Raw genomic sequence first — 21,730 nt, 5'->3', positions numbered from 1 at the left:
TCTTTGAATGTTGGGAATTCAGATCCAGGCAGTAAGGGAAATAAGTAGGGGTTTGTAGATGTAGAGAAAAATCTTCATGGTTTAGCTTCCCGTTCCTTAAGAGAACATCATCACTTCTGTAGATGAGTGCCAGTTGTAAACAGTGAGTGGCAAAAAATGGTACTGCCCACATCTTAAACTGAAATTTTAAGTCCTTATTTTTGTATCGGTAGTACTTGAAAGTGGAGGTCATGATGTGAAAATGTGAAACTTCTCCTGCCTGTTTAATGGGGCTGTTGGTGAACAGTGTTTTTGAAAATCATTTTCTAGAATTCTACAGTGTCCTCTAGTGGATTGAAAGAATCTCCAGCAGTACTACTATTCATTTTTTCTAATAAACAGGTCTTATTGTGTGGAAGCCAGACCTGGTCATCTTTTTGGAGCAAGAGAAGCAGCTCTGGGATGTGAAGAGAAAGGAAACAGTAGCCATCCATCCAGGTAGGTGGGAATGAATGAGGCAGATGACAGAGGTGAGGCCCAAATGTGAAGGAGGAAGACAGACCTTAAAGTGTGGTTCAAGTAGCTCTCCTTGAATGGAAATTCGTTTTGGAAGCATAGTTGAATTCTCCTCCCCCCTCACAGAGGGACATCTGCTATCCAACATTATCAAGCTCTTAAATTTTCTAAGGATTCTCCGTCAGCTCCAGTGATGGTCCATCACATCCACAGGGAGGGCCAGGGGACTCTCCTGGGAGTGGGAGGGCCTCCATTGTCTGAGAGCTTCTTCATAGCTGTGAGGGCCCTGGGAAAATCATCCTATTTCTGAGGAACTCTATGCTAAGCCCTTTGTAAGTTCTGTTTTTCATCATGGGAGAAGTGTGTCAGGGTGGTTGTAAGCACATTGTGGTTTGGTGCAGAAATCCTGGGGAACACTGGAGACAGATATCACATGTTTTCTGGTTTATGCTTTCCTATGTTATGGTGGCTTTAATCTTAGTTGTACAAAATTGAGAATCAGTAATTTCATCAGATAACAAAACACCTCCCTAGAATGAGAAAATCTAATCCTTTATTTCACTTAAAAGTTCATTTTTCTTTGTATTAAATAATATTAGAAATTTTCACTCTATGTGTCCCATTCCTCAGTGGTGAAATAATTAAATGTATCTGTTTCCTGGAATTCCTACCTAAATAATGCCATAGGGGAGCTAGAATATTTAGAACTCAGAATTTTCAGTCTGTAATAAAGTCTCAGTTGTTACTTTATTAATAATTGAATCATTTTATAATTTTGCATGGTATGAATTTGCTGTGACTTTGCCATGTGTGATCTCACTTTCTTATTAGTTATACATGATATTCATCTTTGATTTTTTTATATCAAAAGTGGAGATATGACATCAGCATTTGCTTATAGAAAGTAAGGTGGATAATTAGTAAAATTCCCATATTAAAAAAAAAGTTTCGCTTATAAATTTAATTTTACATCTGGAAAAATTAACCATTAGGCTTTTCTTCTACTTTCCTCAGAATGTATCTGAATTTAACCCCAAATATTTATTTTTTACAAAGTGATTGCTGCCATATTTTAAAATTGTGACGGTATTTCTTTATTTCAAAATGAAGGGGTTTTTTTGGGTGCTTGATTCTTATTTTTCTCTTTTTTTTAAAGATATATTTATGAGGCAGAGAGAGAGAGTGCATGAGCTCTATTGGGGTGAGGGGCAGAGGGAGAGGGAGAGGTAGAAGGAAAGGGAGAGAATCCCAAGCAGACTACCTGATGAGCGTGGACACCCCTGAGGGACTCTATTCCACAACCCTGAGATCATGACCTGAGCCAAAATCAAGAGTCAGATGCTAAACCAACTGAGCCATGCAGATGCCCCACGGTGCTTGGTTCTAAAGGTGGCCTTCTAGTCTGTGTACAGGAGGGATATATTAATAATAATACAGTTTCCAATGTCTTTTAAGTGCTTATGCATAAGATTTTCCATTAGAACTTCTCATGGTAGATTTTAATATATATTCTTTACTATTTTACTGTCAATAAAGGCATGCCTATAATTCAGAATGCTTAGTTTTCATGAGTACACAGTCTCAATTTAAAGTTATAGTTCTATAAAAGGTTTCCTTTTAAAAATCCATTTTTTTCCCTAAAGATTTTATTTTATTTATCTGTTAGGGAGAAAGCACGCAGAAGTGGGTGGGGGGAGTGCGGCAGAGGGAGTGAGACAAGCATACTTCCCACTGAGCAGGGATCCCACACTGGGCTCCATCCCAGGACCCCGAGATCATGAGCTGAGCTGAAGTTAAACGCTTAACAGCCTGACCCACCCAGGCACCCCAAAATTCATCTATTTGTATGTGGAATTCTTTGGGTTAAATTTTGTCTTATTCTGGTTTTATAATTCCATAATAATGTGCTTCCTTTTGTATGGGACCTTTCACAACATTATTTAGTTACCTGTGTATTTTATTATAGGATGACAATTTTCACCTCAGTAGATTTCAGGATAGTGTGAATTTAACTCAAGTATCAGTCAGCTCTTTAGTCTTTCCAGTGTTTGAACAAATGCGCCCCTTTTGTCTGAGCCGCCACCATAATGCGTCCAAAGGGTCCTCTCATTCCTTCTTCCTCTGTGGCATACATGACAGAAACAATTTCCTCAGGCAGCATCCGCACAGCCAGATCATTGAGCATATAGGTCACTCACTTGATCCTCTCTGAGGAGAGGTAAGAGTTTTCTCACGCTGTTGCTGTGGAGTGTCAGGGAGGGTGAGCCGCTGTTGTGGGCAAGTGTCCCAAACTTCTCTTGTCTCTTCGATGAGCCTCTTCTACCTTTGTACTTGTCTGGGGTTGCTGTGTTCTAAGTGGCTTCTGGAGCACTCTAAAAGGTAATTTGGTCCATTTTTGTACCCATGGAGGAGCAAAGTCCTGATGCTTCATATTTCTCCATTCTGCTGATGAGCAATGATTAGTATTAAGTTTGCACGTTAGCATTTTAATATATATGCATGTGAGTATAGTGAGTGTGATAACTTATTTTGTATCTTTTAGTTGTGTCTTTCCATAACACCCAAAGGCCTGTTGGCAAAGACAGGGAAAGAAGATTCGCTTTTTAGAGTGATTTAAGATGTTGAAGCAGTGGCCCTGAGTATTTATACTTAATAAATGACTGGGAGGGTGACAGAGGGTAGTGAAGGGCAGGCAGGAAGGATGTTATGATGGATATAACCCAAGTGGGACAGTTACCATAATGAAATCCTTCCCGCCAGAAGAGATGAGGCATAGAACACATTCAGGGAAAATCCCACCGTAAGTCTGTTATATTTGCAGAACAATGTCTTTGAACCCAGGGAATGTAATGCATTTTTTCAACATACATATTCTCTGGAATACGAAAATTCTGGAAAGTCACCTAGTCTGTGCTGAAAGTTTCATTCAAACCATTTCAAATATAAGATTCGTTTAGTCATTCACTGATGCTTTTCTGAATGTTAGACATTTAAAAATAAAGATAAAAATTCTAAATGTGATTGATTTGAGAAGTCCTTTCCAGAGGGTTCATTATTCTCCCTCCTTGTTGCACACTCTCCAAATTTGGTAAACACAGGAGAGTCTTTATCCAAACATCACTGTGGAATACTTAACCACATAATACTTAATTTGGAGCAAGTTTTCATGTGTTGTGAACTTAGGAAGGCCTTTTGTGAGGACTATTTTCTATAATTACCATGTTGTTTATAAAGGAGACAAAACTTGACAATGTAATGAATCCGGGGAAAATGTCCATCAAGGGTCAAATCCTAATAAACATCAGAGAATTCAGTTTCTAGAGTACCAGTATTAGAATAATAAATGTGGGAAAGTCTTTTATGAAAGCTCAAATCTTATCGTATATTACTGTATCTTTACTGAAGTGAAGACTAAAAAGGTAGTAAGTGTGGCAAACCTTTTAACTAGTCTTCAAGACTCCATAGCAGACATTTCATAATGGGAAGAAGTATTACAGATGTAAACAGTGTGGTAAAGACCTTAACTGCCACTCAAAACTTATCAATATAAGGTAAAATACAGTGGGGAGAATGCTGACAAATGTAAAAAAAAAAAAAAGGCAAAGTCTTTAAGCAGAACTACAAACTTGCTGAATATCAGAGAGTGCATGATGTATGAAACCCTACAAATATAAGGAATGTGGTAAAGCATTTCATTCATAATCAAAAGTATTCAACAGGAGATAATACATCCTGGGGCGATACCTTAAAATTGTCAAGAATAGTGGTAACGTCTTTACCTGGAACTGAACCCTTACTCAATATCAGATAAAGCATACTAGATAGAAACCTTCATGTAATGGCTGATGAATGACCTTTGTTTTTAATATACAGTATGGAAAGAAAGAGTCTTTATGAAGGATAAAAATATTAAAGATGTAAACAACTGGCTAAGTATGTGCAATAGAAAGGCAAATCTAAATAAAATCAGAGAATTAACAATAAGTTGTTAATAAGTCAGTGCCATTTTCAGACATGACTCTAAATCAGAGTATTTATTACAGAGAAAAATCCAAATTTAAATGACCCAGATCAATCACAGTTTAGCCTTGGACAGGGCAGACATGAGGGGCACCAACCCCCTCCAGAACTGAAAATCTGTGTGTAATTTTTGAGTCCCCAAAACTTAAAACCATTCCTACTTTACCATGGAAATACCGTATTGTTGAAACCTTACCTAGAACATGAACTGTTAATCATCCCCTTCTTTTTATGTTGTCTGTATTCTATACAGTATTTTTATAATAAAGTAAGGTGGAGAAAAAATATTACGGAATGTGTAATGAAGAGAAAACATGTTTATAGTACTACACGATATTTACAAAAAAGAAAAAAAATCTTTGTATAAGTAGACCCACGCTGTTTAAACCCATGTTATTCAATGGTCAACTGTATTTGTTAATAAACCTGAGAGGATCAAGGTGGGATGGATGTTTGGAGAGGGATAATTAATTTCACTGTGTCTCTTTTTTCTTTTGACCGTATTTGAGTTATTTTCAATAGCAAATATTAATTTTACTCTGAAATAGTCTCATGCTAAGCCTTTATTGCTTGTGTGCGTGCAAAATAATCTAGTTGCTGTCTCAAAGGCTCTTGTGTGATAGGGAATTCATACCTACTTTTCCATGAGATTAAAGACACTGTAGGGGCGCCTGGGTGGGTCAGTTGGTTAAGTGTTTGCCTGTGGCTCAGGTCATGACCTCGGGGCCCTGGGATCCAGCCCCATATCGCATCTGGCTCCCTGCTGGGGGGGGGAGTCTGTTTCTCCCTCTCTCTCTGCCCCCTCCACCTCATGCGCTCTCTCTCTCGAACGCATGCACTTGGTGTGCACTCTCTCACAAGTATGTAAATAAAATCTTTTAAAAAAATAAAAAAAATAAAGACACTGTAATGTACAATGTGTGACAGAAGTCCACATGGAAATGCTGTTTGTGGTTGCGTGTAAGAGTGATAATAAGCCACAGTGAAGTAAGTATTCAGGGCATTGTTATTTGCATTAAAGTAAAACAGAGGAACATTCTAAATTTTAAATAGTTTTGCCAGTTCCTGTTTAGGAGAATATGGTGGTACTTTATTTAAAGCCTGGATGTATGTTCACAGTAGTAATTGATACAAGTCAAGAATGTCAGTTATATGGTTGAAATAAAGAAATTTTCATAGATATCTAGGAAAGTATATCTAACATTTTCATAAAAAGGTGGGAAATTATTGTGAATCTACATTTACTCGATAAGTAGCCTCAGTTTGAAAAGCATGGAAAGCACAACTCACAGAGCATTATGTCAGAGAAACAAGAATGGTTCTTGAATGATGTAATGGGTACCTTGACCAAGGATCATACAGTGATTTTTCAAGGGTGTGTTTAGAGTGTGTTTGGACTTAGTATATTTAAAATAATAACACTGAATGGATTTTAATGTGTTAACACTGATGTGTAATAAAGTGTGATCCTGCACCAACCTTAGCCTGCCCCAATTTCATCAAGATTGCAGGTAAACAGACAGTAACACAAAGTACACTTGACCCTTGGACAACATGGGTTTAAACTGTGTGGGTCCCGTTATAGTCAGATTTATTTATAGTACAGTGCCGTAAATGTATTTTCTCTTCTTTCTGATTTTCTTTTTTTTTTTAAAGCTTTTATTTATTTATTTGACAGAGGGAGACACAGCGAGAGAGGGAACACAAGCAGGGGGAGTGGGAGAGGGAGAAGCAGGCTTCCCACCGAGCAGGGAGCCCGATGCGGGGCTCGATCCCAGGACCCTGGGATCATGACCTGAGCTGAAGGCAGACGCCCAACAACTGAGCCACTCAGGCGCCCCAACAGTAGGCTATTTAAATAAACTATTGGGGAGTCAAAGTTATACACAGATTTTCAACTGCATGGGTTGTAGGTACACCGAACCCCTGCATTATTGAAGGGCACTTGTAATTGTACTCTCACATCACTAGTGATGATATCACTAATAATCTTTTTTCCCAATCGCCCTAAATCTCAAATTATTTGAAATTAATTTTCCCCACATTTATTTTTATAGCTTTTTTGTTTTGTTTTGTGTTTTTTTTTTTAGTTTTATTTTATTATGTTATGGATTGTGTAAGACTTTTCTTCCTTTCTGTAACTGCTAGGACATTATGGTGTTTTTAATAAGGATGATATAGAAGTATTATTGAGTGTGTAGGTAAACAAATGTGTGATACTGCTGACTTATATTCCAGTTTGTGTAACTAGACTGCCTGCAGGGATTTTGAACTGACTCTGGCTACACCTAATAGCAAATACCCTAGATAACAGCCCCCACAGTCACACGCACATGTAAGTTCCCAATCTGACTTCCTCAGTAGTCTTTGTGAAAGTGTCCACTCCCAGTATATTTACCATGAGCATCCCTTAGAGAAGACTCCCGCAGAGTTTACCATACTGCACTCATTTTGGGTTGAATTGTATATTCTAGACTTGGCCCAGGAACTCCAAAGCACACCAACCACGGACCCTAAGAACGACATCTGCCCTAGTTCCTGCCATTCTCTCTGCCTGCACTCAGTCTTGACCTCTTCATGTTGTTCCCTCAAGGCATATTATGTACATCCTCCAGGAACTAAGAGTAGTAAACTTTATTTCAATATCTTTCTTTTCTTTTATTGAACCATGTCTCACTATCTAATGCCCAGAGGTTCTACTTAACTACTGCCAATTGAACAAAATCACTCAATATAAGCCATATTTACAGAATGCTCAGTATTTTAAACATTTTACCCTATATTTTTCGTTGCTTGTGTTGTTTTTGTGAGCATACAGAACACAGAGATTTATAGTTTTGATGTGCACAGAGTTCAATATGTTATATTGAGCTAAAGATGTATTTTGGAGTAAAAGAACTAACTAGGAATAAGTAAGTGTGTGTGTGTGTGTACCTGTATTTTCAGAAGGAAAGGGAATATTGGATCCAATGAGATAATTTCCAAATTTCAAAATTGCTGATTGCCTAGCAAAGATAAATATTATAGATATCATAATGGGAATAATTTTCTCTGCATTATATAGGATTTATTTCTCCTAAATCTCTTGTATGTTGGTTTGAGAATCTCCCCATGCAAATCTTGTCTATATGGCTATGACTCATATAGGATCTACTCTGTTTTCCTTGTTACAGTGTTCAGGAACTGTTGCTCAGTTGGCTTACTCACAGATTTATGAACAGTTTGCATGAAATGACATGGTGTTCAAAATTAATTTGAATGTGGGCTAATTCTACAGTGAGTATATTAAATTCTGTATAGTTGAATTGATCGATTTCACTTCTTCCTTCTGATTGGAAAAGAACCCTAAGCAAGATTTCTTTAGTTATTCTTCTTTTCTCTTCATGGAAGTGACATGATCCAAGTTATGTACTATAACAAGTTTATTAGGTGAAAACTTGGAAACCTCATAAGTCATGGGTGGTCTTAACCTATATTTGAAGGGACCAAACATGGGACAGTTTTGGGTCTTAGTAGATGTGCTAAAGTTAGGAAGAAAACAATCTTCTATTACGAGGGATGATGCAGGCCAAGGTAGGAGATGAAAAGCATCTAGTCTGACGCATGAATTTTTCATGTGGGGAAAGGACATCTGTCCAAGGCTGCGCTCTTGACTCCGAATCTAGAAAGATAAATTTTACTTGTTTTCTTTCTAAATTATCTCCAGTTCTTGTCTCCTCATCTCCATTCCAGGGATGTAGGTATCTCGGCTGTCCTTCCTTCCTGTGTTATGGCGACCCCATTGTCACTGCTCTCTCCGTCCAACATAAGCCATTCAGGCCCTTGTAGGTCCTTAGGAGTAGCTTGGAATTTTCAAATTCAGTGGTAAATGGTTGGTAACAGGTTCATTTGAAGCCATATCTGAGATGTAAATACAATGTTGTCACCACTTCACTGGAAGAACAGGAAAATGCCATCAGTGGTCCACAGGATTAATTTAGGCATCTGGCACTGAGAGAGTTGTGAGGGCAGATAAAACATGATGTTGATACAGTTCGAGTGGAAGATAAGTCCTACTAAAAGCAAATATGGAGAATTCTTGAAACGTGAGTAAAGATCTGGTAAGGAGCTCCCTTTTGTTACTGCAAAGTCTTTTTTTTTTTTTTTAAAGATTTTATTTATTTATTTGAGAGAGAGAATGAGATAGAGCATGAGAGGGTCAGAGGGAGAAGCAGACTCCCTGCCGAGCAGGGAGCCCGATGTGGGACTTGATCCCGGGACTCCAGGATCATGACCTGAGCCGAAGGCAGTCGCTTAACCAACTGAGCCACCCAGGCACCCGGTCACTGGAAAGTCTTAAGAAGCTTTTGGTGATGAACAAATGTGACAGAGATGGGGACTTGGGAAATGTGGTGGTTTTTTGGAATTGAAGGAAGTCAGACACTTTCCTCATGATTTCATGAATTTCCTGGTGGCGCAGAGGACCAGTTCCAAGAGGAACTGTTGGATGGCAGAGAAACTATACTTTCCCAGGCCCAGATGTGTGGTGGTGGATGGAGAGGGGTTACTGGATGATTTAAACATTATAGGTATTGCTTTAAGATGTCACATGACACAGTAGATTGTGAAGATGATGAAGGCTGCTGGACCCTAGTAGTCGGAACCAGCCAGGTGTGTGTTGTGGTTCCACAAAGCCCTAGTATCCCAGGAATATAACCCCAACGTAGGTCTGTTCCAGTATAGATGGGTGACCTTCCAAGGATGCTGACCTGCAGCTGCAAGGACCTCCCTCTGAACTGTGTACGAGGCAGTGATTAGTTGGGAAGCAGGGCACCAGTCACTGGCAGTGAGTATTTCTGCCCTTGTCTACCCAGTTTTTAGGCTAGCTGTCCCAGTGTTGTTTCACAGCTCATGCTGTCCTTACAGCCATCTTGACCTGAGTAGAGAAAGAATTTTTATCACTTGTAGAAATTGGTAAAATGAAGTTGCGTCACAGTCATATTCACATTGGACGTTTGTTCAATTCAGGGATAATAATTCATTTTTCAGTAGCTATTATTTGGTGGTCACCTAGATCATGAGAAGACTGCAGTATATGTATAGAAAAGATGTTTATTGGGGTGCCTAGGTGGCTCAGTCTTAAGCATCTGCCTTCAGCTCAGGTCATGATCCCAGAGTCCTGGGATCGAGCCCCGCATCGGGCTCCCTGCTCAGCGGGGAGCCTGCTTCTCCCTCTCCCACTTCCCCTGCTTGTGTTCCCTCTCTCGCTGTGTCTGTCTCTGTCAAATAAATAAATAAAATCTTGGGCGCCTGGGTGGCTTAGTTGGTTAAGCGACTGCCTTCGGCTCAGGTCATGATCCTGGAGTCCCGGGATCGAGTCCCGCATCGGGCTCCCTGCTCAGCAGGGAGTCTGCTTCTCCCTCTGACCCTCCTCCCTCTCATGCTCTCTGTCTCTCATTCTCTCTCTCTCAAATAAATAAATAAAATCTTTTAAAAAATAAATAAATAAAATCTTAAAAAGATGTTTATTTTGTGTTATGTACACAGTGAGTAGGGAGATGCTCAGATCTGATAAAATGGCTCAGATATCTTAGAGGGTACTCTGATTTTTCCATTTCTTCTTTCTGGTATTTTCTACCTGTAGACATTGTGCTTATACTTGCTCTCTCATGGCCGCAGGATACCTGCCCTACCACCAGGCTTTAAACCATGATCCAGGCAGCAAAGGAGGCAGTGTAAGTCTCATAGGACTTAAGAAATTTGAGGTTTTTTTTTTTTTTTTTAATTACTTGAATGAGAGAGCGCGAGAGAGCACAAGCAGTGGGAATAGCAGAGGGAGAGGGAGAAGCAGGCTCCCCCCTGAGCAGGGGGCCCTATGCGGGCTCAGTACTGGGACCCTGGGATCATGACCTGAGCAGAAGGCAGACGCTTAACCGACTGAGCCACGCATGCATGCTAGGACTTAAAAAAGTTGATTTGAAGCCTTTCTGTTTTTGTTCTGGGAAGGTCATCCTCCCCAGGGCACTAGTCCCTCCATGCCAGTAACCAGTACTTTGTCAGTTTCCAGTCTCAGTAGAAAGATATAACTCTGGCACAGGTGGACATAGGAGATGTTTGCGAATGGCTCTTGTTCTCTGAACTTTTTCCCAGCATCTGACAGAAAGGCAATCACACTTTGCCTTGAAACCAGGCGTTACAAAAATCCCCTGAAATTTAGAGTATCTTTAACCTTAATGCACAGGTCTTTTATTCTGCCTGTAAATGGCGTGCTGATGAAGAGCTGCTTAAGCCTGCAATTATTTATGGTCTTATGGTAAAATCATCAAATGCAGCATCATAGTGAGAATGCTATATTCAATCCCATTTTAATATATAATATGTATTAATGTCTTGAATGCATTTCATAACTTGATAAAGTATTTATGTAAGTTCCAATTCACTTTAATTTGGATTGTTTTCATTTAGGAATGTGAAGAGAAGTGTTATTGGGCGTGATCTCAGGAAGCTCAAGGAGGGTATTGAGAGAAGGGAGGCATGGAAGTGGAGGAAACCAAGATAGAGTGTGTTAGAGTCGGATTCATTAATGAATAAAGAAAATATGTATTGTGTATTTTGTGTGTGTGTGTCACAACAGTAACATGACCACAAGCATAGAGGGTTTCTCAGAGTGACTTCTGTTTGGGTAACTCAGGATTGACTTGTGACTTAGTTCCTGCAGAGGTTGTCAAATGTAGCCTGAGTCAGAGTCACCAGAAGTACTTGTAAATCTTGGATTGCTGTGCCTAGCCCCACATTATCATGTCAGTGGTTCTGGGGTGCAGCCCCAAAATTTCCTTTCCTGTATGTTCTCAGGTGCCTGTCTAGGTAACACATGTTGAGAACCCATGTCTGGGGACACGTTTATAGTTGTGTTCTTCAGGAAGGGTATTAGCCTATGCAAAATGTAGTCAGGTACAGAGGTGTGTAGTCTTGGTTCTCCAGGTATGAAAGTGGACTCATGTGTGCTGGGCCTTTCCTGTGTTTTTACCTTGGACACCTGATCTCTGGTTCTGGTCCTTAGTACTCAAGTGAAAGCCATTCATTTGCATGTGTTTGGTTTGGGCTGGAATTTTCGCTTTGAAGTCTCATGGAGGCCGATGTGTATAAAGACTTCCCCGGGAACAAGAGGAAAGAGAATCCAAGCACAGGTCACCTTCTGGAAGGGCATTTGACCTGCGTGCCTCATGTTCATGTGTAGGGTGTCCAGGTTCAAACCCTGACTCTACCAATATTGAAATGATCACTATACCTTCTTTTAACTTAACTATTTTTGTCAATAAGAGGAGAATAATATTAGCAGGAATACATAGAACCAAGAACATTAAATACATTAAAATAGATAAAGCATTAATAACCATGGGACATAAACATGGTACGTACTATGCAAAGGAATGTGTGAGACTTCAGTAAATATTTTTGAATGTATTTTTCATGAAAAAGGTAGCCCAGAAGTCACGGTTCATGCTGAATCCTCTCTGTTGGAATGTAAATACTGAGCCTTGGAATAGAACCAAATAGCCTGTGTGCGTTTGAAAATTGGAAAGATTTCTCTGGTCCAGATTTTTCTTGGAATCCTTCTTCTTATGTTCACAGAGGGCAGACATGTGTCCATTGGGTACTGTGGGCTCCTGAGTGTTTTCCAAGCCAATGCTTGCAAGTCCCTAATCAGGTGGGACCATGGATTATGCTCAAACATTTGGCAGGACTGAAGGCCATTCTCTGTTGCTGGGCAGTACCATAGGCGAGGCTCTGAGACTGCCCCAGGTCACTGTTCAAGCTCCCTGCTCATGCAGAGAGAGGTTATGCTCAACACTTGGGCAATGCTGCTGGCTTGGCTCTCTCTCCCGTAGGCATGTGACGTAGGCTCTGCGGTTGCCCAGGATTGCTGGGGCGGGGGTGACTAGAGGCTATGCTCAGCAGTGGGAAGTGACTTCCAATTTGCATACTTGCTCAGATAGAGCCCAAGAATGTCCTCCGTGCTCTAGTTCACCCTGTTGGCTGGAGACCCAAGTCAGGCCCAGCTGCTGACAAATTTCCTTAACCAGGTGGGTTCATCTCTGTTCTGCAAGTGGGCAGTCACTGTGATCTCTGATTGGGTGTCGCTGCAAGGTGGACTGCAGTCTGGTCTGTCAGTGTTTTAAGATCTGAGCACTGGTTGCTGTAAGCCCTACCCACCTTTCCATGCCTCTATGATCCCCAGTGGTCCAGCACCACAGATTCCTCCAGGAATCCCCATGAGGCCAGACATAGGTGGGCCTCCCAGGAAGCAGCTTGCCATTTGGAGAATGCTGGATGCCCACCACCCTCTTTTTCTTGGTGGAGGAATTAATAGTTCCAGGTGGTGAGTCATGGTAGGGAACTATGCTGGCCTGAGGCCCGGGGTGGGGGCGGGGGGAAGTAGGTGCATTGTGGTCAATGTGAAATTAACCCTTAATTAACCTAAATTAACCTCTTAACCCTTCTAATGCTGTGCTTGTTGATCTCTGTGGTCCAGGGGGTGTTTCAGCCTCACGCCTCAGTACTGAGATTTATCCAGCGATGTTTTATGTGAATAGTTGGTACTTGAGCTTATTATGAGAAGTACTGATGTGGCAACTACGTATTTGAGCATCTTTTTTTTTTAAGAGAAGGTGAGAGACATGTGGGAGAGGCAAAGGGAGAGAGAGAGAATCCCAAGCAGGCTCCATGCCCATCATGGAACTGGATATGGGGCTCAATCTCACAACCCTGAGATCATGACTTGCGCTGAAATCAAAGTTTAGACACTTACCTGACTGAGCCACCCAGGAGCCTCTGTTTCACCATCTTGGTGATGTCAGCCCTTTGTGATGATTATGTTAATCTCTCATGAGCTAAAAATAAATTTTTCCCTATATACATGTATTTATATGTCTATATTTTTATATATGTGTGTGTGTATAAATATGCACACACATAAATATAGATTATGTTATCTTCCAATTTGAATATTGAAATGCTGTATATTTAGATATTGAAAAATAACACTATGAATTACAGTGACAAACCCCGTTAGTGTTGAGGATTTTTTTTTCTTTTTTTTTTTTAAAGATTTTATTTATTTATTTTGAGAGAGAGAATGAGAGACAGAGAGCACGAGAGGGAAGAGGGCAGAGGGAGAAGCAGATCCCCTGCTGAGCAGGGAGCCCGATGCGGAACTCGATCCTGGGACTCCAGGATCATGACCTGAGCCGAAGGCAGTCGCTTAACCAACTGAGCCACCCAGGCGCCCTAGTGTTGAGGATTTTAATATATGATATTTATATTGCCATGCCAGTTGTTTGGTTGGTTACCACTATATGGGGTGTTTTTATTTGTTTCTTTTTTCCAGTTCTTTCCTCCTGTGTTCGTTATGGCTTTAGGAAAATTCCAGTGGAATATATTCAAGCAAAGTTTAGTGTTACCAGGAACATTTGGTTTATTTATGTTTAATATTCTAATGAAGATAGTGGGGTTTTTATTTACCAAGTTTTTTATGCTTATCCTTACACCCTATTTTTTCATTATTTGTTTGCTATGTTGTCCTGTGTGTATTTTAAGAAAATAATTATACATTTCATTCTTTTTCTGTGAACTTTGTATACTCAGGACTATATTGCTTTAGCTAGAAATGAAAGCAAGCTTTAGAAAAAAAGGCTTTTTAAATATAGTTACAGTGTGAAATTACATCCTTTTAATTTCAACTTGTCAGTATATGTACATTGTGATACTTATCTATTTACTTACCTGTTTTTTGATGGTGCGTGTTTTTTTTTTAAAGTAAATATGTGGAAATCATAAGTAAACAGCTCAGGGGAATTACACAAACTGATTACATCTGTATAAGCCACTGAGATCAAGAAACAGAATATTATTTGTCCTCTAAAATTCCCTTTGAGCTCTTCAGTAACTTTCCCCAAAGCTCAGCACTCTTTTAACATGTAAGGCAAGAGATTGCTGTCCCCGTATTTGTACTTAATATAAAAGTTTAGGCAACAGGAGCTCTTTTGTATTTGGCTTTTTTTCTTTCCATCTATTGTTTGAATTTATCTGTATTCCTGCATGATACTGTGCATCATTCATTAGAATGGATCTATCCAATTCCATTGTGAATATCAAATGACTGCATCATTCTACTGTTACTGGACAGGGGGTTGGTTCTCAGTGTAGGACTATTATGAACAGTACTGGCATGTAAAATTGGTAATTTGTCTTTTAGTGAAACATGTACAAATGTCTGCTGCCCATATATGTGGGAGTGCATTGTTGGTAAATATGTTTAGATATGTTCACCTTTTAGAGATACTACCAAACACTTTGCAAAAATTTTGTACCAATCTTCACACACACCAGCAGTGTATGGGTTTCTGGTTTATCCACAGATTTTCTGAGACTTGGTAGTTTATGTCATTTTCACAATCAGCTTCTGGTTGCTATGTGATGTTACCAAGTGGTGGTTTTATTTGCTTTTTTGTTGTTGTTCTTGTTTCCTGTTAGTATGGAATTAGGTTAACCTTTGGATAGTCTCCTTTTCGAAGTGTCTAGTTAGTTGTCCCTTTTTACTGTCGTGATTTTTTTTAAGAGTTACTTATTTTTTAGACAGAGACAAAGCGGGAGGGACAGAGGGAGAGAGAATCTGAAGAAGACTCCACGCTGAGCATGGAGCCTGACGTGGGGCTCGATCTCATGAGCCTGAGATCACGACCTGAGCCAAAACCAAGAGTCCCACACTTAAGGGACCATGCCACCCCGGGACCCCAGTTGTTGTGATATCTTTTTCTTTAGGCTTTGTAGTTATATATGTATACTGAGAATGAGTCCTTTGTCTTCTTTCTTACTCTACCTGTATTTTTATCTTTAGAGATTGTGATTCAGAGAAGTTCTTATATTTTTTTAAGATTTATTTATTTATTTGAGAGAGAAAGAGTGCGTGCACAGGGGGAGGGGCCAAGGGAAAGGGAGAGAATCACAAGCAGACTCCAGCCGAGCCTGGATCTGGATGCAGGGCTCTATCTCATGACCCAAGCTGAAATCAAGAGTTGGACGCTTAACTGACTGAGCCCCCAGGTGCCCTGAGTTCTTAATTTTAATGTAATCCAATTTTTCATTTCACCCTTAATGGTTAGTGATTTTTCTCATTTTTAGAAATCTTCTCTCATACCAAGACCACAGAGATAGAATCCTTTGTGTTTTTCTAAAAAAAAAATCATTATCTTTACAATTTCAATCAGAAATCTATGAAAAATCAATATGTTGCATGGTTTGTGTAGTAAATTGAAGTTTTATATTCTTTTTTCTTCTTTCCCATCCAATTTGAGAACAAATTGACATGTATTCTGAAAATGTTCTATTGTGCTTTCTTTTCATTTGCTTGCACAACTCTTCACATGCATTAACATCACCACAGTCTTGGAGCAGACTTCTGCTGTGATCTGTCTCCATCTTTTCCTGTCTCTAGTGATGTTTAGCCATCTCCCAGGACCATACACACAATGTCAGTTTTGATGTCATGCACCCCTTTGCTCTGATGAATGATTATTCCTATTTCCCATAGCAGAATGGCCTCCAGAGGCTTGGCAGTAGCAAAAATTTACTTGTTATAGATTGTAGCTGGAATCTTGGCAACCTGATAGCTGGTTTACCATTATCTCTCTCCTTACTTCACTGGAGGTAAAGTTCTACAGGTTTTATTGCCAGACACAGGAGTATAGTGAACTCATTGGTCATTGTCTCTAAAGGAGTCCCACCCACAGTGACAGATTTTGGGTGAAAGTGTTTCTGCCATGGTTCTAGATACACACTTATTTGGTATGTTTACGGAGTGGCCAGGGGTGTGTGTGTTCACTGTGGTACAATGTGTGCCTTGGGTGTCTTCCAGACCATTAAGATTAGCTGCTTGTTAGAAGGAGCTTAACGTAGAAGCTTCCAGGTACGTTGAATTTTTCATTTTCTTCTGTCACTGCCAAATAGGCAGCAAAACAGCATACAGGAAAATGAATTTTGGATACTGTCGTGAATAGCAGAAGAAAGTCATACATTTGGTGTGTACAGCATTTTTATTCCTTGAAATCATGGTGTGAGCTCATGATCTGGATCAGAGGTTCCTCGATTTTCATCCAGTAGAGGCACACATAGTAGGTGAAGTGTATTCATAGGATCGTTTCCTCCAGATCTTCACCTATGTTCAGGGCCACCCAAAGTATTTTTTCCATGTGACCACCTCTGTTTTACTTTACACCATCTCGCTCATCTTTTAGGCCTGTGCTTTAATATTCCCCCAATAATGGTTGATAAACACCTCTGCCCCAATCCTGTGCCTTAATTTCTATGTGTTTTCCATTTTTCAGTCCTTTTACTGTAATAATCCATGATTCCAGTGTATCCATTATGTACTTTGCCTGGGTAAGGAGTACAATATCCTCTCATCCTGTACATACCTCTCGTACCTGTAAGGTGTACGCTTTCACACAGTTTAGTGTTTATTTACCTATGTCCCTTAGAAAGCTCACTATAGAAATTTAAGGTAGACCCTCAGGGGTATTCGGATTTCTTCACCTGGTTGAATGCAGGACACATGGTGACATTGCAGAAGTGAATGATACAGCTCACCTGATTCTTCTGCGTGTTTCATTCTTTTGCTGATCATAGCCTTGGAAAACGTTTCTTGATGCAAACTGAATAGATGTTATCCCAGATCCTGTGTCAGATTAATGAATGTTTAATGAGGTGGTGTACATATGGGAAAATTAGGCAAGAGCTATGCCAGGGTCAGACTCACTGGTAGATATTGTTGGGAGATGATTCTCTATGGTTTTAAGTTTCTCCATGTGTTACGGATGGAGGCACTGAAAATTTTTTTTTTTTTAAAGATTTTATTTATTTATTTGAGAGAGAGAATGAGATAGAGCACGAGAAGGGGGAGGGTCGGAGGGAGAAGCAGACTCCCCACTGAGCAGGGAGCCCGATGTGGGACTCGATCCCAGGACTCCAGGATCATGACCTGGACAAAGGCAGTCGCTTAACCAACTGAGCCACCCAGGCGCCCGGCACTGAAAATTTTTATTCTAATTGTCATTCCATTGATGCTTGTGTATAAAAAGGCTTTGGACTATAGTGACAGTATCTGACTTTTGGGTAGAGGACAGATTTGTTTATTGTACGAGAAAATATGTCTCTTTTCCTGACAAAAGTTTGGACAGATATGCTAGATGTTCCTCTAAGATATTGGGGTTTCCTATGTTCAGAGTCTCACAGATAGGACACAGACCCACTGCACGTGCAGCATCTACCTGTAGGAAGTGTGGGTGGGAGGCTGGCAAGTGAAATTAGTATGATCAAAATGTTGATGATGTTTGCTGAGTCAGGAGCCATAAGATGCTTGGACTTTGATCTAGGAGTCTCCTGTCTTCTGCCAGCACTGGAAAATTGTTAGAGTCCAACTAGTTATATTACGGAATGTGTGTAGTCATGGAATTTTTATAGTTCTCAGGGTGGTTGATGGACTTCATTCAAAAGAAAGAAATACAGGTATACATTTATTTATTTATTTATTTATTATTTATTTATTGGTTCAACTACTTTCTTCAGAACTTGCATGTAAAGAAAGCTAATCTACTCTTCAGATGAAGCTAATCCTAGGTATTCATGGTAGGATTTAGATTTAGGAATGCAAATTTATAAATAACACAATGGATAAAATGTAAATTGTGGAGGAGAGTGTGTGTAGCCGGTTGGAGAAGTAAATAGGAGGACATGGGAAAGCCTAGAGTCCCCACAGGCTGAGCAACCCGGGAGGTAAATGGAAGAACAGTAATTTTGGTTAGAGCTTCTTAAATTGTTTTTCCCACAGGGTGCTCTCTCTCATTTCTCAACCATTAACATGTATGTAATAATGGCCACATGTCTCATGAAGGCTTTTCTGTATAAGTGAATTCTTTGGGGGATATTGGAAAGGGCAACTGATTTTCCTGGCTGTGTTGATTTTAGGCAAAGTCAATTTTTAGGAGGAGGCTTGCATGGAAAACAGAAGAGATTCTGTATCCTGAAGCAGCAGGCATTAGTAAAAGTATAGGGAAAACTTGGTATTTTTAAAGACTATGGAATCTGTGCGGTCCATGCTAAGAAATCCACTGTTGCCCCAGAAGCAGATTGTTCCTGTATTACTTGTCAAAGTGGGAGCTATTTCCAAGAATATGTTTAGCATGGCGACTGGAAGAAGGAGAAATAAAAGGAGCCCCAGGGAAGAGTGGCGGATCCTGTTCACCCTGCAGGAATGACATTAGGCTGAATGAAAAGTGAAGGGAGGGAAGGACTCCAGGCCCACCTCTTTGGTCCTCTTCCCTACGTTGAGGGACTCTTTGTTCATCTTCTCTGATGCAGACCTGGAATTTTGTGTGGAGCATACATTCTCAAGGTTTGACTGCCCGAAGTGGTAGTGTGCTTCAGATTACAGAAGTATTTTTTGTTTTTGTTTTAAGTATATTTAGTGCTCTTCATTGAACTGAAGCTGGATTCCATGCAGCCTTGATTCAGTCTCTTGGTTCCCATGTGAGGTGTGCCTCCTCCTTCTTTTTCTCCACCACCTAGGCAGGAATCATTTTTATCACTCTTTGGTTAAACCTGAGAGATAAATGAGGTAAGGGAGCCATAGATTCAGCCCTGGTGTTAAATGAACTTTGCCTATTCTTCTTCCACTTGACTAGATCAATAACTTTGTGTTTGTTTGTTTGTTTGTTTGTTTGTCTTAAAGGTTTATTTATTTATTAGAGAGAGAGCAGGGGGAGGTGCAGAGTTACAAGCAGACTCCCTGCTGAGCCCAGAGCCCTATGCGGGGTTCCACATGGGGTTTCACCGGGTGCTCAATTCCAGGACCCTGAGTTCAGGACCTGAGCTGAAGTCAGTCTCTTAACCAAGTTAAGCACCCAGGCGCTTCTAGATCATTCACGTTTGTACACAGATGTACCTTGCTATGGGCCCCTGCAGGTTAGAATAGAAGAACATCATCCTTGAGAGACAAAAATTGGAGAGGACATCGGTCAACATGAGGACTAGGACTTGTATCAAAACTCCCAGTCCATCTGTGTTCCAGTGGAGAAATCCCACAGTGTTTGAGGAACCCTCGAGGATGTTATGAAGTGAGGGCAGGGTACCTACAGGAGATGAGTGTTCCACGATTCTTGTACATCGGTTAACCTCCCATGTCTGGGTCTCTGGAAAAGCCTCTGTGATTGAGCTGATCAAAATGCAGAGGAGCCCGTGAAAGCCTGTGATCACACACGAAAGACATAGTTTACATATATTATTCCAGATTACAGTGTCTGGGTCCTATATGTGACTTGATATTTGAATAAAATGGATGTTTTCAGGTTTCCATTTAGATTATGATTTACTTAGTTGTTGTTTTAGACATTTATTTCATAGCACTTGTTATGCTTCCTTTGAAGAACCTTAGGCACCTGACACCAGTGTGAGTCATTACAGGTTCATGCACTTCATTTCCGCTGTCCTGTATGTCACATTCCTCCGCTATAAGATTAGTAATTTTTCTCAGTTATCATCACATACCTTAGGAGGATTTACTGAAAGACGTGCATAAATCATCTCATTTAATCTGGAAACTGCCTTCTGTTTCACTTTGTAGTCTGCTTTCAAAGTGAAGTCTCTCTCCTGAGACCAACTCTTCCTTAGCATTTCTCTGTTGCTGTGTAGAAGGAAAGCATGCATCATCTATGTTCCACTGCCCTAAAATTTTAAAATATAACTTGGCACAAAGGTAAATGAGCAAAAACTTTCAATACGATAAGAGACTCCAAAACAATAGGTATTTCATTTCTATCATTGTGTGTTTGTCTCTGTGGTGTGTTTGCAAGACACAAGACCCTTCATCCACAAATAGATTTGTAAATTTCATGCCCCTGAAGACATTTCTTAGATTCAAGGACAATAAAAACATTTTGATCTATCATTTTTATTCTTTTTATTTTTATTTGTAATTTTTTCTGTGTTATGTTTTAGCCTTACCTCTTTTAGTTGATATGTTCTGTGATTTAATCATGTTTGCATTCCCATTGTCACTTTGCAACCTACTGTGAACTTTCTTTTAGAGGTGCCTCTGTATACTGGTCTCTGTTCCTCTTACACGAATTTAACATCAGACAATCTGGGTAAAACTCAGGCTCTACTATTACTGAAGTTTTGCCAAGATATTTTTTTGAAAGATGAAGAACAGTTCTACTCTTCACATAGATTAGTGTGGATTCATGGGTGAATTTTTGAAAAAATGTTAGAATGTTACGTAGTGGATAGTATATGTTCAAGAAGAATTGTTTCTGTTCTTGATGTTAGAAGTTGTAATTTCTACAATATCCTCTAAGTTCAAAATCATTCATGATTTCCTCTATTTTTTTTTTTAATTTAATATTGTGACTCTTGAACTAAGATGTTGGCATCACTTGCTAGCTTGTGGGGAATATGGAAACTCAGACCCAACCTAGAAATCCAATTCAGAATATGAATTTTAACAAGATCTTCAGTTAATTGTCATACACATTAACACACTCTTCCATTAGTCTATCCCTATCTTTATAGTTCATTATTTTGTTAACTGTGTCTTTGTAATATGTTTTAAATCAGGAACTGAGGTGCCACCAATGAACTCTTCATTTTCAAGATTGTTCTGGGTATGTGTTATCCTGTGACATCCATATGAATGTTAGGAGGGGTTTTGTTCTTTCTGCCAAAATTGGCATTTGGATTTTGCTAGAGACTGCATTACTTTCAATGTTATGTTATTATTTATTCTGATCTGTATTTTGTTTATTTCTGATTTTTCTTTGTTATTTCCTTCCTCATCTAAATATCAGTGATGTTCCTTCTTTTCTAGTTCGTGGTGGTATAATATTAAGTTGCTTATTTGAACCTTTTTTTTTTTTAAGATTTTATTTATTTATTTATTTAAGACTTTATTTATTTGACAGAGAGAGACACAGCGAGAGAGGGAACACAAGCAGGGGGAGTGGGAGAGGGAGAAGCAGGCTTCCCACTGAGCAGGGAGCCCGATGCGGGGCTTGACCCCAGGACCCTGGGATCATGACCTGAGCCGAAGCCAGACGCTTAACGACTGAGCCACCCAGGCGCCCCAGTCCCAGATATTTATTTTATATAAAGGAACTGTGAGCATATTTCATAATTTCTGTGTTTA

At 39.8% G+C, this 21,730-nt stretch overlaps 1 protein-coding gene and 1 long non-coding RNA gene across 5 annotated transcripts in view; both read left to right on the top strand.

Annotated features, from left to right (window-relative positions):
- ZNF845 (zinc finger protein 845) overlaps nt 1-21,730 on the top strand; it is a 180,659-nt gene that overhangs the window by 90,408 nt on the left and 68,521 nt on the right. For 3 of the 4 annotated variants that reach the window (XR_014141037.1, XM_081807622.1, XM_081807620.1), the window contains exon 2: nt 382-477. Coding sequence is in view for 1 of the 4 variants with exons in the window: in XM_081807620.1 (XP_081663746.1) it covers nt 382-477 (96 nt within the window). In the remaining 3 variants the exon portion in view is untranslated. Of the gene's footprint in view, nt 1-381; nt 478-21,162; nt 21,210-21,730 lie in introns of all 4 variants that reach the window. The other variant, XM_081807621.1, reaches the window with a different exon arrangement.
- Nucleotides 3,606-21,730, top strand: part of LOC145717683 (uncharacterized) — a 52,113-nt gene continuing 33,988 nt past the window's right edge. The window contains exons 1-2 of the long non-coding RNA XR_014141073.1: nt 3,606-4,494; nt 4,527-6,131. This is a non-coding gene — a long non-coding RNA (uncharacterized LOC145717683). The remainder of the gene's footprint in view (nt 4,495-4,526; nt 6,132-21,730) is intronic.

The sequence above is a fragment of the Leptonychotes weddellii genome, chromosome 16 (genome assembly GCF_054177405.1).
Source record: "Leptonychotes weddellii isolate Sample4059 chromosome 16, ASM5417740v2, whole genome shotgun sequence".
In the NCBI taxonomy this organism is placed as follows: Eukaryota; Metazoa; Chordata; class Mammalia; order Carnivora; family Phocidae; genus Leptonychotes; species Leptonychotes weddellii.
The sequence above is the reverse complement of the archived record's forward strand: the minus strand, read 5'-3'. Positions and strand labels throughout refer to the sequence as shown.